At 43.0% G+C, this 15,191-nt stretch overlaps 1 protein-coding gene across 1 annotated transcript in view; it reads right to left on the reverse strand.

The window, feature by feature from the left end:
• igf1rb (insulin-like growth factor 1b receptor) overlaps positions 1-11,268 on the reverse strand; it is a gene marked incomplete in the record, with an annotated part of 42,544 nt that extends 31,276 nt beyond the window's left edge. Inside the window, 2 exon segments of the mRNA XM_025008706.2 lie at positions 3,353-3,916; positions 10,111-11,268. Coding sequence (XP_024864474.1) covers positions 3,353-3,916; positions 10,111-10,189 — 643 coding nt within the window.
• Positions 11,269-15,191: the final 3,923 nt, after the last annotated feature.

The following is a 15,191-nucleotide window of genomic DNA, read 5'->3' on the forward strand; positions in this document are numbered from 1 at the left end:
TAGTCACGGGCATCTTGCACCCTTTTCTAGAGCACTAGAACTGGATTTTGACACCTGCATTGGAGCTGTCCTACAGGTGAAATCATCCGAGAATACAGCCCTGAATGTCCAGGACTAAAAACCACACGGACGATAAATAATAATTATTGAAAAACAGTGTACTCCAGTAGTACTCCAGTAGATTTAATCATAAATATCAGGGTTGCTGCCAGGGCCAAGGCGAGGGTGATGCAGCCAGAGGTAGACAACAAACTAATGTGCAAAGCCTAGAATAGAGTCTTGAGAGCCATGAACGCAGAAAAACAGGCCGCAACTTTCAAAAACTGGAGCTCTCACAGCTCCCTGATCGCTTAGTCACAATCCTTTAGAATACAGCGAGAATGCAACAACATTTTTGCCAATTTTCTCACAACTGTGAGTCCCAAACTAGTCTTCCAACACTCAGCCCAGTGAGATACTACCTTACTGTTGTGATGTGTTTTGATGCTAGTAAAAAGAAAAAAGTTAAAAAAAATAAATAAAAAGCACTCAACAGTAGTATGGATTCAGGTGGAATTTATCAACACAGGAATGAATCAAATACATACAGGCAGCAAACTGGAGCTGCTTCAACAACCTGAAGAGCCCCTTTTGGGTTGCCTCCTTCTGAGTGGGTTGCCACTACGAGTGAAATTGCATGAAAGATTTGGCAATTGTTTAACGCCTCGGGATTATGAGACCGCGGCACAGACCACCAGTCTACCGCGGCCCCACCAGACTTCAGTGCATTGCAAAAATAAACAAGGAGGGTCTCGAGTGAAAGCAGTTGTACTCATGCTGTTTGAGATCATTTCTTTTAAAGACAACTACAGCAGCAACTAATGGCTCGTTCAACCTGGCTGGTGCACTTCCCCTGGACACTGCATCGCTTTTCACCTCGTTTCCATCCCTGATCTACTTAAAGCGACCGAATGAAACGTCAACCTTCCCAAAAACGAAGACAGAAGCTCAACGCAACGCACGAGTCGTGTTTTGAAGTGTCTCGTTTGGACAGGCTCTGAAATGTTGCTACGGAACAAATGCGACCCAGACGCTTTGGGGCAAGTGTGGTGAAATCATCCTGACGCCAAAGTTTGAGATAGCTGTAATTTAAAAAGACTTCTCACCCAGACACTATGTGAACAGCGCTGACAACCGATAGCTCAGATATACTGGAGCAGAGGTCTGTGTGTGGCCTGAACGTATTGTATCTGCAAAGGAGAACATGCATCCAGAGAAGAACTTCATGATGGAAGCTTCTCAGGCCAGCTCCTCGCCATCATAATCCTTTTCCTCTGAAAGCGCCTAGACCTTTAAGGGACTGTTTTCTGGTTGTATTCACACCACAGAGAGGAATGCTAACATGACATAACCACCAGCCACTGGAAAATTAGCAAAAGTCCCTTCAAAACCTCTGCTGCATATTGACTTAACAGAGTCCAAGCTTTCCTTCTGGCCCGTTCCTGTCTGTTTTGTTTAGACCTCTGGAGTCCGAACTTTCAGGATTGTTGCTCATGTGCTCGACTCCTCTACCGACGTTTTAATTGAGTACAATTGCCTACGATCGATTGCCGTACAGTTATGTTGTCTGGAACAGTCTCCACGCAGCTGTTTGACAGACAGTTTTCTTAATCGTATCAAAGCCCTGACTTTGAAGTAGGAGTTAAAAGAGCTTTAAAAGCTGTTTATTTATCGTCTGCTTCATAAAATCCACACACTGTACTTCCAAACGAATGGAGACAGAAAGATGGCGCTTTGTCGGCGCAGACTTCATTGTTTCTATAAGGTAGCGATAAGGACTTGGCGTCCTTATCACTAGAGACGTACAGAGACAAAATGTTTTGGAGTTTAATCATCCCACAGATGGCCTCTCTATATTTGAACAGCCAGTTGTTGATGTTGGGTCGATTTCAGTCAACATCCCTATGATAAGTGGATAAATAACAATAATATCATTAGACAAAACATATCAATTTTTAGTGCGAGCAGAGAAAGAGTGAAATAGCTCGAGTTCTTCTCATCCACCTGACACCCCCTCTATTGATTCAACACATCTAATATATTCCACTTTTGATTTCTTTTCTAGCATGCCCACACTCTGTCACTCCAGCAACCCACAAAGGAGCCAAGGCACCGGCGGACCTGTCAAATATTCTCAGCGTTCAACCTTAACCAATCACACGTGAACGCACACGTTCTGCGTGAGTGTTTGGGCTGCAAGCGTTGCTGGACGATGATGAGCTGCGGACCGTGTGTATGCATCGACATGCATGTCGTACCGACTCCATCCTGCGACAGTTCCATGTCACAAGACTAAAAACATTAACATGCTGAGTCTGCAGCAAGGCGCCAGTCACCAGGGAAACAATTCAGCCAGACACACACACACACAATTTGAGTCAGCCAAAACACATCGTGTGAAAGGCACCAGCAAAACAAGTCATCTAAAACACCACAGACGTAAACACAAAAGGATGTTTTTATGCGTTTTGTACTGGGGTAGTTCAATTAAACTCCTTTAATTTTATTTGATGAAGAGGGTTAAAACAACTGTGCCGAATTACAACAACCTTAACTTGTGAGCTGTTACAAAACACAACTGCTTTAAATTAAATCTTTACAGTACCAGCAAACAGATGCTGACCTTTGATACGCACACTCACGAGCAGAGGCAAAAAAAAAAAAAAAAGCTGCAAACATTGTTTACATCCTTTCTTGTGTGACCTTAATTCGGATAAACACTAGCGATGCATCAAGTCAAAATCTGGCAGACAACAAAATTACACATAATAACCTCCCTAACACACATTTTCTCCTTCCTTAACGTCAACAGTTAAAGTAAGAGGTCACAGCAGCAGATCTAGTCTTCAAGTTCAAGTTCCAACATAAACATCTGCACAAACCAGGTCAAAGACCAAACTATCTGAATCATCTACCGGATTTTCCGCACTATAGGACCCTCTGGATTATAAGACGCACTGTCAATAAATTATCCATTTTCTAATTTTTGTCATATATAAGGCGCACCGGACTATAAGGTGCATTAAGCAAAACAAAACAGCCCCGTCTTTTAGGAGAATACTGCACCGACGTAAGCGTCAAGTATAAATGTCTGCGCGATTATAACTGAGCCTTAATGCTACAAGCGGTGTGGCTTTGTAGTTTACCAAAGTTGTACTAAAACATTACAATTTCTTACATATATAAGGAGCTCCGGATTATAAGGTGCACTGTCGTTTTTGGAGAAAATTGAAGGCTTTAAGTGTGCCTTATAGTCCGGAAAATACGGTAATTCAAAGCCCCGATGAGCCATCACATGTAAGATTCAGCTTACCTTTTTGGCAATGATCGGAATTCCAGCAGCGGTAGTTGTAGTTGTTGTTGAACATGGTCTTTCTGCACAAAGGGTTGTTCTCAATGATGCCCGGACAAACGTCGCTGCACTCTTTGGACTGCTTGTTGCCGGCGATGTAATTGTTGAACTCGGCGTCCATGATGAGCGACCAGTCTATGGAGTCCAGGTAGCACAGCTCTGGGTTCTTCTCAATGCGGATGGCGCCGCGGGTGATGTTCCTCAGGTTGTACAGGCCGATGTCCTTCAGGCTGGTCATCTCGAAGATCACCAGGGCGTAGTTATAGAAGAGGTTGCGTCCGCGGATGACTGACAGGTTGGGGAAGAGCGTACTCAGGCTGTCCAGGCCGGAAACCCTGAACAGCAGCAAGTAGTCCGTTATCATGGTCAGCTTGGGAAAGCTCAGGGTCCGGAAGACTTCCTGGTTGACGTTGTTGGTTTTGTCACCGATGAGGAGTATCTGCAAGTAGCCCTCCACCACGGTGCAGTTCTCCAGAAGCCTGAATTCACTGATGTCATTGCCGATGTCGATGCTGAGACTGCAAACTGCAAGAAAGGGGAGAACAAAAAGAGAGCATGAGTCGTCATTACCGACTCGACTAGTAAAAGTCATTTTCTCAGTTTGAGTCAAGATTCCTGTCAATTCTTTCGAACATTTGTAAAAACATTCCAACAGATGATTGGGATACTCTGTCATTTATTGGCCCACGCTTCGCCGTTTAATATAGCAATACCCCAATGTTTTCCATTCCCGGAAAAAGTGCTACATGAAAAAAAAAAAGAAAAAAGAAAGAAAGAAAAGGAGCCTATTCAACACATTTTGGAAAATATTGACAGTGGACTTGAGCTGTGCTGTTGTTGGCAGAACATGTTTGCCTCCCAGTTCTGATTTTCAAAAGGCAACTTAGCATGTTGTGACAAAGTAAACACTTGAGTTGGGTTTGATTCAGACTTGTGTCAACAGGACAATGAAGTTTGGATTGCCCAGCTGTTGTTACTCTAGTGTCCACCTTATAATCCCTCAGCGTTTTGTTTCACTGTACGCTTTAACAGCCTTCCAAAGCACCACATCAAAGGACAACACACTTCGCCGCTATAAAAAGACCCCATCTATTTAGCAAGTATGTGCCGTTTGTTGATGCTAATAGTAAAAAAAAAAAAAAAAAAGTCCACAGTTTGGTTCTGCCAGCTTTATACTGACCTTACTAACCTGGCAAAGAAACATCCGGGCTGCTTTTAGTCTAAATTATTTTGCCTGTGTGGTCTTTGGTCACAGCAGAGGGTTTCTAAGACACGACAGTCTTTCATGCTAATCGCTGATGTCAACAAAATGACAACTTGCGACAACATTATTCTGTTAGCGAGTGTCTGCCCTGTCAACAGGTTTGACAGGGCAGTTAAAAGTAATCCATCATTACTGAAATTCATGTCAATGCAGTCAGAGATTTGGTCCTAAAACCTCTAAATTTCACCTTGGAGTGAAACTAGACTGAAGTTAGGGTTAGGCTGTCATTAAATTTGGTGTCAGTTTATTATACACTGATATATTTTAGAACGTGGCTCCTAAAGAAAACGAAAAGTTGTGCGATTTCTGGATTTGATAAATGTCGTAGCTGTTCATTAATTGGTTGTTAAGACATTTCTATCTACACCAAAAGATGGGACTGAACAATGCTGCCAACAAATACAACAGCAGAACTTCTTGTTCAAGTGTGGAACTTGCCCACAAGGAATCTCTACCCGTCTAGTCTTTTCATAGCCCCTGATCCTGTGGATTGAAGAATTTCCTGAGAACAAAAGTGAAATGTCTTGGATTCGGCCCAAAGGACAAACAACAAAAGACACTATTCAGCTGTCCGATGACAAATCGCACAAACGCGTATTTAACAAATCACACGCACCGCAAATAATAGAACCGTTTACACTAGTTTTGTTAACCTATTCAAAAGTTTGCCGTTGTCACAAGCACTGATTTCACGTTGGCAAAGACCTTTTATAAGCAAAACCAACTTCAGCTGAGAGGGAGAAAATAAAACAGAAACACTGTGCCTTGCGTGCCCTGAATATTTCAAACAAGTATGTGGAAAAGTTAGGCGAGCACGGACGGTAATGACTGCTGAAGCTAGACGGAGTGTTTGCCTTTCCAACACTTACTCCCACCTGGGTGACGAGCTCCAAACAATACTCAGCCTGAGGCCCCGGCAGCACCTACAGGAACACGGAGGCCATTATCACACATCACGGGGAGGAGGACTCAGACTTCAAAAGCTGTGGGGCGGTGAGTCATGGAAAACTCACACCGAGCGGCTAACAAGTTGTCACACTACCACTTAAACGCAGGTTTGTTAAGTTAGACAGTATTTATATGAACCAGAGTAGAAAAGACTGAGTCTCTGCAAAGAAATGCAGCTTTTTCTTTATTGTTACATTTTACAATTAACTTTAACTTTCCTTATTAGGGGAATCAATAGCTAAACACAATGCCTTGTTTCATTTTCACAATTCAAATCACTGTCTAAAATCACAATAAGTAATGCTATTATTGAAGATCATAGATAAATGCTTTAAAAGTTTCATTATAATTTGCCAAAGCCAACTGTCACCAGAAAGATGAAACCACAACGGGTAAATCTACAGAACAAATGTAGTCTTTCCTCGTTGATCACACAGAGGAGATTACCAATCATTAATTGGTCAATTTTGGACCAAATGTTTGAAAAACAAGCTGGTTATTGTAGTCAAAGAATTCAATAATATAAATTATGGCTGTCGCCAGTACAGTCATGTGTTCCATAAACTTCCTTTCACTTCTTTTCAAAATTGTCAACGTCTGTGAGTCTTTTTCATTTTCCCTCCTGGGCACTAAAAACAGGTGTTTATTAAGACCAGGGACTATAGAATATAACAGGTACAACCAAATCAAGATTTTTGTCCTTTTTTGATTTCTTTATTTAACCGTACTGAGTTTTCGTCACTTATGACAGAGCCACTCAGCTATTCAGTTTATGTTTTCTTTTTTGTGAACTGTTTTAGGTTTGTTCCCCAAAAAAAGCCAACTAGCAATAAATGTAGCCACGAGTTAAACAAAACCTGACTTAATTCTAAAGCAAGGTGTCTCTGTAACACCCCAACAGGCATCATTTTAGTCAACATTTGACTCATTGTGTCTCATAACGTGGAAAAAAAAACATACAGAAATGCCTAACTAGCAATTCAGCTGTACTAAAATGGAAGAAAACTACAAATATATATATATAACAGTCCATATATGATGACTACTATTAGTTGACAGCAAGTCATTTTCTAACTAAGTGTAGTAGTTCAATCTCCAGCCTCCTTCTATGTGAAAGTGTCCTCGGGTAAAACAATCAACCCATACTTCCTGAGTGAGTCTAAATGAGTGGATGAGAAAGGTGCTATTTATCTGTGGACTTGATCATACAGACTTTCATTACATTTTATTTTGACAGACCTTTAGCAAAAATAGTATGTGCAAAAAGAAAAAAAAAAATTCATGCTTCTAGGATCCTGATAACAATGCCAGTGTGGCATTAATTTTTGGCACCTGCACCACTCCACAAGGGCCCTGCTGGTTCCCATGAGTCCAACTATGTAAAGTTCAGGATTTTGGGGCATACCAGACAAAGAGGACTGTGACTACAACCGTGAGCAAAACTAAGAAAAACTACACAAATGTTTGTTTGGAGATGATGCGGCGCGAGGAGCCTGAAGTCCACCGAAGGAGCAGCAACAGACGTAACAACAGCAATCACCACACGTGAGATTATAGTCTTGTCTGCAGTCCTCAAGGTTCTGGACAGCGTGCACTTTCATTTCTACAACTGTTTAAAGTAATGTCTTCAGTGGTAAGAATGCACCTTAAACAAATAATCTTCTGTTGTCTATGGCATCTGTGAATCAGCAACATTCTGAATATTGTGTATATTGGTTTTTTGGGGGGCAAAAAATGGCTCTGATAAGCATGTTTCCACCATTATATAACTATTACAAGGCAAACAACAAGGAAGTGATGAGCACAGAGGTAGGATGGTGGTGCATCTCCCAAAACCCTGCTCAAAAATTGGTCTCGCAAACATCAGGGAACTTGTCTAATTTCCTTACAGGTGACCCTTTTTTTTCCCGTCTTTTGTTCTCCATGAATCCGTCCGTTTTCTAAACCCACCATTTCCTGTTCGGGGTCAAGTCCTCCTTTTTGAACCTGACACCTTCTTGCTGTAACCACAACACCACTGTGCCAGCCTCTTCTTTGTTCTCCGTGTTCTGAAACATTTCACCTGAGTTTATGGTCGGAGTCTCTTTCATTATAACCCCAACACAAGTCGAATCAGCATCTCTTAGGCACGGCACACACAACTATAAATACAGGTGGAAAGTTGATACGAGTCAGAGTCAGACTTCCAGTTATACAAAACTATAGACGTCTACCACAAAAAAAAAATTAAAAATACACGTCTTTTGATAAAATACTACATGGATTTAGGGGGAACAGCAAACAAAACCATACCTATTTTCTTAATTTTATGAAAATACCTAGAGTATTTATGCACAAGTCATTCATGAGCTCAAACACACACGCACACACAAAAAGAGGGCATTTAAGGTGATTTAGAGCAGGAAGAGTTCTGGTGTGGTTATTATGTCTCTCTCTATAATCTCCTTGTCAACACACAAGCTCTATACCTGTTAATACACTCTCAACGCGCGGGCCTGTGAAAAGGCGCGCTGCTCGGTGACGTTACATCACCACCGGCTCGAGGCTTCACCCTCCGTGGCCTCTCTGCAGCACCGGCATGGCCGTCTTTAACGAGAGCCGCTGCTGTGACGATCCTGAACACGAGTCTCTGATCAAAACGCACACCTTTGCAACAGCTAGGTGAAAATACCGCTGGCAGGTGTAAGAGCTTATTAAGCCACCCCACACACACACACACAGACACACACACGCACATGCTCTTCCCTCTGCTTCCACACAGACAGATTTTAAACAGCTGAGTACACAAGCCTATCTCTGCAGCTTTGATGAGCGTCCAGATCACATATTTACCTTTTGATAACCTTTCCGGAGCTGGCTGCGGGACCGAGATGGTCCGCAGACAATTGGAGGAAATCTACCCGAAGCTCCAGAAAACATGAAGCAAGACGCTTCATCCACTGCCACTGGACTGCGGTGAGGCCGTTTCCTGTTAGCTTCCATCACCTCGGCGGGAAGAAAGTTGCTGGAAAGCCTAAACAAGAGCTCATTCATGACAGAAGCCTCGAGTGATGGGAAACGGCGGCAAGGCCGGAGCCGGCTAAACCGAAACCTTCTCGCAGCTCATTAGTCCCAGCTGGTACAGCAAACCAGCAAGAATGCTAGGGGTGGTGGTGGGGGGGGTTCAGCCCAGCCACACCAGAAATACTCAGGCAGCGCCACAGAGGGGTTAGAATAAATGCAGGGGCGAGGAGAGCCTCGCTGCTGCTCCCAGGTTCATCCTGAAACCACCGGGGCTAACGGCGAACCCCGTGACACGCAGTCCACAAGCTCCTCACTCTCTCGGACCAACAGAACGTGGTCTGTCTCCGCTTGCGAGCATTCTCTCTGGCCCGTTCTATTTTTACAGCTCTGCAGGGTTGAACCGGACCCTGGTTCATCGTGTCGCGATGAACGAGAATGAATCAGAAAAGCCCAGTTTATCAGCTGGAACCATTTTCGGGTGGCAGCACATGAAAAAAAAAAACATAACGTTAGGATAAACAGAGACGCTTCAGGCGAATCGTATCAGGAGGCTCGGGGGTCTTGTCATCTAAGTCGCGAGGAATGGGGAAGAGATCGGGTCGGAGTTCTGCTGAAGCTCGGAAACGAGCCATAGACACTCATTCCGGCATGTCCCCTCTGCACTTTAAGGTGAAGTCATTCGCCTGATGGACGTCAGTCAAGGCACCCCCAGGTCTGCTGGACAAACCCATTTCACTTCTTTGATATGAGCTTATTTTGAGGGTAATTATGAAACAAAAAGACGAGGGCCAAAACGAGCTATCAACAGATCTATGCCATTCTTTGAAAAAAAATAATAAAAAAGGCAACCGGCCATGCCTGTACACACTTCATCAATTAAAAGTAGTTAAACGAAGATGCAGAAGCAAGTCGCCGTAGCACTCAATTTATTTTTTACTTAAACATGCATGTTCTTTTAAAACTGACTTTTAGTAGAGTTAAGCAGTTCCTGTTTCTTTATGTTTTTTAATGAAAAGCACATACAGATCAAAAACATTTTGTTTCAGAAAACCCTCACATCAGTCAGCCTCTATTAAGAACAGTTTGCAGAGTGAACCAAACCTGATAAAAGGTAGAAATGAGATGGTAAATAAAAACAAACGTGTGTGTTTAACTATTAACAAAATAAGGGTCTAAGCTTGTCAAGAAGTCTTGCACTAATGTTCAGGCAGCCAGGGGTTCATTTCACAAGTCATATTTTAGTTTACCCAATTCTTTACACAGCATGGCTCCTATAAGAACTGATCGGAGGTCGTTTTTTCTACTTTAAAGTACCTAAATGGAGGAAATAATCTGTTGCCTCTACGGTGGGGGGGGGGTGAAGACAGTAAATGGTAGTGTTTGGGTTGAGTTAAAATGTAAACCCCGTCTCTCGCGTTGAATTCGCAGTGGCACAAGAAAACCGAAAACAAACCAAAACATGGTGTCCCGGTGAGAGAAGAGGAGAGGAGGCGGCGGTACTTACTCTCTGCGGCGGCGGGCCGAAGGCAGGACGACAGAGCCAGCATCAGACCCCAAAACAAGGTCAAGCGGGCCCCTTCCATTCCAGACCCGGTCCCCGCACACGCGAATCCGCCCCCCCCCCGCGACACACACCTGAAAAGAATCGTAATAAAACGGGCCGTGGAGGACGGGACGTGGTGGTGCTGCTGTGGGGGACAAAAAAAGCAAAAACAACAACAACAACAACAACAACAAAAAAACAGAACCCCGCTTTAAAAAAAAGCCGTTTAATCCGCAGCCCTTTATTTTAGCCGTTAGCCGGCTAATGGAGCTAATAGCTACAACAAACAGAGCGGGGACGCCGTCTCACGTTTCCTAACGGGAGTTCAGTCCACAATTATATATATATGGAGGGGGAGAAGAAAAATAAAAAATAAAACAATAAATAAATAAGTCACCACTTTATCCCAGACACCGTGCGCTCATAGTTCAGTTTATCCCTGCCGGAGCCGAGCGCCGCATTGAAGTGTGTAACGAAACCATGGCGACTAAACTGGCGGCGGGGATTCCTCGGTAATCCACATCTTCCCACTCCATGTCGGGGAGGAGGGAGCGGGGTGGTGGTGGTGGTGGTGGTGTGGAGGGTGGGGGGGAGGACAGTCGTCAACGTCCCGCTGCTGTCTCTTGTTTTGAGGGGGTAGGGGTGTGAGGAGGGGGGCGAGAGAAGCAGAAACCAGACCGGCCCTAGATTTGGGCGTGAAGCAGGCGGACCGGGGCACACGGAGACATATTAAATTTAAACACAGCCCCCCCGTTATGTGAACGACACGACGTCTCTTTCGAAAAAAAAAAAGAAAGAAAAATCCAGGATAAAATCTGGTTTCAGACCGCAGCCTCCTTCTCTCCTTCTCCTCCTCCTCCTTTCTCAGCCGGTCATCACACACACACCGCGTTGTTGTGGTGGCCTTTCCTGCGACCGAAAACCGAATCTTTGACCTTGTTGCTTCGGGAAAGATCGAGCCTGTTTTTTTTTTTGTTTGTTTGTTTGTTTGTTCGTTTTGTTGTTTTTTTTTTGCTATTTTAATATTCCCCCTCGTCGACAGAAAGCCGTAGTCAGGCAGATTAACGCGCAGGTAGCACGCGCGGTCTCGCTCGGTCAGTCTGCTGCGTTCGCTGTAAACACGGCGCCGTGCACGGAGATCGTCACTGTTTGGAGAGATGGATCACTCGGCGCTCCAGTCCAGGAGGAGGAGGGCGTCGCTACTACTGCAGTTCAGCCACGATAAGGGGCAGGTTACCATGGCAATCTGTCTCTTAACCATCACTAAGGCATGCAGTTTATGGTGAGAGGGTTTAAATTTGATAGAACTGAGCCGCAACTATCTTCACGCCAAAGCGCAGAATTGTTATCACTACTGCGTCGTAATCTGTAGAAGGGAGTTGCTCAGAGCCAACATTTTATACACATTCGTATCAGAGAATATGAGTTAAAAGCTGGCATGTTAGCGAACTAAAACGTGGGGGAAAAACACACTGATTTCAAACTATTACGATTTCTTCCCTTTTCTCGTACGACCCAAACGATCATCGACTGACGTTCTGTAAAATGCCAACAGAGTGAGACCTCTTTGACTCCACGCAGCAGCAGAGAATCTTTTCCCGACGCGGTGTGGAAAAAAATCCGGGATGCTGATCCAGGATCAGGCTTGTTTTGCTCGTACTTTTCAGTCGGTTTTTATTTGTGGCTCCAAAAAAAAGAAAAAGAAAAAAGAAAAAAAAGCAGAGATTCTCTTAGGGGTTGATGCAAAAATACAAGATCACAATTACAGCCCGTGCTATGTAATTGTCTTCTAAAAAGTTGAAATGACTTGTCTGTAAGTGAATACAGTAGATTAAAAAATGTTTTCTACATTTTGATATAATTTAGACACATTTTAAAAAGATCAAAATTGTAGATTTTAATCAGTTAATTTTCCATATGTGCAAAATCACATATAAAGCTTGGCTTTAAAAGTATTTTGTTGCTTTTTTCTGCAAAGGAAATCTGAAATACTGTGAGCCTATCCAATAGATGAAAGTATTATGACCTTGGCAATAAAATATGTGATCTTTCAAGGACTTAACTGGAGTACACACTGTCTAAATGAACTTGATAAAATACATAAGATCTCTGAAGCATTTTGGAGTAAAAAAACAAACAGAGAGCAAGACAAAATCTGACACAAAATGGTTCTAAAGCACATATTCAAGAAAGGGAACAATAAAAACACTGACAGCAGTCTTTAATTTTGAAAGAAGTAGGTTTTATTGTGAAGCTAAAATGAGTAAATAAAGGGTTTTAATGACGCAAGCTCTGTAACAAAGGGTAAGCCACTTTGCTGTATAGACAACTATTTTGCCATGATATTCAACAGCATGCCTGAGGGAAGCTATATCCACCATAAGCATGCTTTTTTTTAATGGCACATGACATGATTTGGGAGACTGGAGTGGGCAGATATACAAACATACAGAGCTGTCCTCTGCAGGGTTAGGCTGCAATGAGAGTTTTAGTTTTGAAGTCTCCACAACCTCAAGCTAAAGAAAATCAAGAAGGAGCCACCCTGATCGCAGTCAAGAACAGAGCGAGCCTCCTAAATAAAAGGGCAGCAAGCTTGTCAAATCATTTCCCACAAGCTTTGCTAAAAGTTGCTGCCGCGGCCAAAGCTGCCACAACAAAGAACCGAGTAAAGGGTGAGGGAAAAAAGGTGTCTAAACGAGGCATTCTAGTGTTTTTATTTATAACAAATTAGCAAAATTCTCCACATAACTGCTCTGTGAATAACTGTGTAAAGTAGGAGGGGAAAAAGAATCCAGCATTTTGTGGCATAACGTCGTTTTGTTTTCTTCAAAATGGTTTTGGTCTACAAAAATGTGACTCACAATGTCAGAACCACGTGAGAAATGTTTAATGTATGCATAAACGAAGACCAAATCCTCTTCTGTAACATTGCATCATTTAGTTTGGCCCATAAAGGTGGGATGTGACTCCTGTTTACAAATCTGGACTCTCGTGTCTTTGGAAAATGTACTAAAATGCCGCCATCTTGAGGAAGAAAGAGGTAACTGCAGGCCTGTGACTGGCAGGTACAAAAGCTGGAGTTTTATTCTCGTCTATTTAAAAGAACAAACAACTCGCTTTCCTAAAGAGTGGCATGAAAAGCTGACTTCTTATATTTCTTTTTGAATAATTGTGTGATCTGCATTTTGCAGGGGTTGGGGTGGGGGGGCAGGTCTGTTCAGCTGTTCCAGTTCTTAGCTCAACCAGGTAATAACCTTTGGTTCTACACTGCGTATAAAAACATGAAAACCTGCACAAAAATCTTGACCTGGATTTCTGGTTCGTCCACGCGTCCGGTCTGGATCAGACTTGACTTTTCGACAGGTTGCCGTTGTCGTGCTCCTTAGAGGTTACAAGCCTGGGCTTGGGGGGTGGTGGAGACCAGCAGTCTGTGAGGCTACGAGGGAAGCAGACGGTAAACAAAACCATCCATAGAGGAGCCTCTGATAGTTTTGATTATCACTGTAATTACAGGCTGCTTTCATCACTTCCCAGAGCAGAGCACAGAGGTATTATTTGAACGCCACACATTACCTCAGCTCTGGCAGGCAGCACTCGGCATCCGTTGCAATCCGACAATTAGCAGTGAGAGGCAAAAGAAGAAAAAAAAAAAGAAAAGCACATTAAAAATTGAGGTGAATATCAGTGGCCACCCAAGAGTTGTAATACAGTGAGTCACCCTCTAACAATTGGTCACTGTACCAACATGACCCCACTGTTCCAGAGAATGCTGTGCCTGTCCACTTGCATTTGTTAAGTCCCCATTAAAGTTTGCATGAAGGCAGCCGGCGGGCCCACCTACCTCGACTGTCCCGGTGAAATCCATTCTCCCGCTGCACTCATGTGGAAATAAGCCCGTTTACCACCAGCGGGTCACACATGCTAATGAGCGTCTGTTTGTTTTCCAGTGTGCTCACGCAGGAGGAAGGGAATTTCGGGGGAAAATAATAGGTGATATGCAGACGACAACCCAGGTGGCCCTGCGGCACTAATGATGAAAAGCTTACCACACAGATTTACTGGAATCAGAACAGGAAATGTGCCTCGGACGGTTTGATCCGGCCCAGGACCTTGACACATTACAGTATCATGTGGCCCACAAAGCAATGGCATAGCTGCAGGTCAGCAAACTTTCCACACGCTGTTTGCATCAATAAAACCCAGGTAAGGTGGGTGAAACCGTAACACTCATCTCTTCACTTTGCTCTCAAGTTGTTCTTGCAACCTTTTATTAAAGATGCTTTCTGAAAGTCTTTTTTCAAAGGTCAGGCTTTAAATGGTATCTGAAAGTCATATCTTTTAAGAAATGAAAGAAAATTCAATAAAGACACGACACATTATCCTTCAGTTAATCAAATACTGTGTCGAGTTTTCAGCTAAAACCTCATTTGGACTTACACTGATGGAACTAAAATACTTTTTTTAAATGTCAAACTGTGTTACATTTGGTGTTTTTTTTATAGATTCATCTAAAGTTTTTCTTTTTCTTTGACAGACTGTTTCAGCTAAGTGCCCAGACACCTTGTTTAAAATTGGATGTTTGTTTTCTAAGATGTCTTTTATGTGCCAAAGTAACACTGGTTTATCTCTTGAGCTTAGACCTTTTTCACACCTGAATAATTTATAGACTAGAGTTTAATGGCTTAACAGAAAAACAAACGGGGGGAAAAGAAATCAAGCATTCCTCTGTAAATGCTCAGGTGTTTGGGCTCAAAATGAGCAAAAATGATGCCCAAGTTCAAAGAAAAACTTTGCACAATGCTACTTCAGGAGGTAAAGTGAATGTCTGGCTCAGTGGAAGCAAAATATAAAGAAAAGAGGGGTGGTTTAAGAGCTTTGCACAGCACTATACTTCCATTTAAAAATGGGAAAATAGCAGCTTACAAGTACAGGAGAGCATATGGAGAGAAAATGGTTCCAAATTACCTGTGCGTGTGTAAAAGGATTTGTGCGTGTGTAAAAATATTTGTGCGTGTGTAAAAGGATTTGTGCGTGTGTAAAAA

Source organism: Kryptolebias marmoratus, linkage group LG15 (assembly GCF_001649575.2).
Source record: "Kryptolebias marmoratus isolate JLee-2015 linkage group LG15, ASM164957v2, whole genome shotgun sequence".
Taxonomy (NCBI): domain Eukaryota; kingdom Metazoa; phylum Chordata; class Actinopteri; order Cyprinodontiformes; family Rivulidae; genus Kryptolebias; species Kryptolebias marmoratus.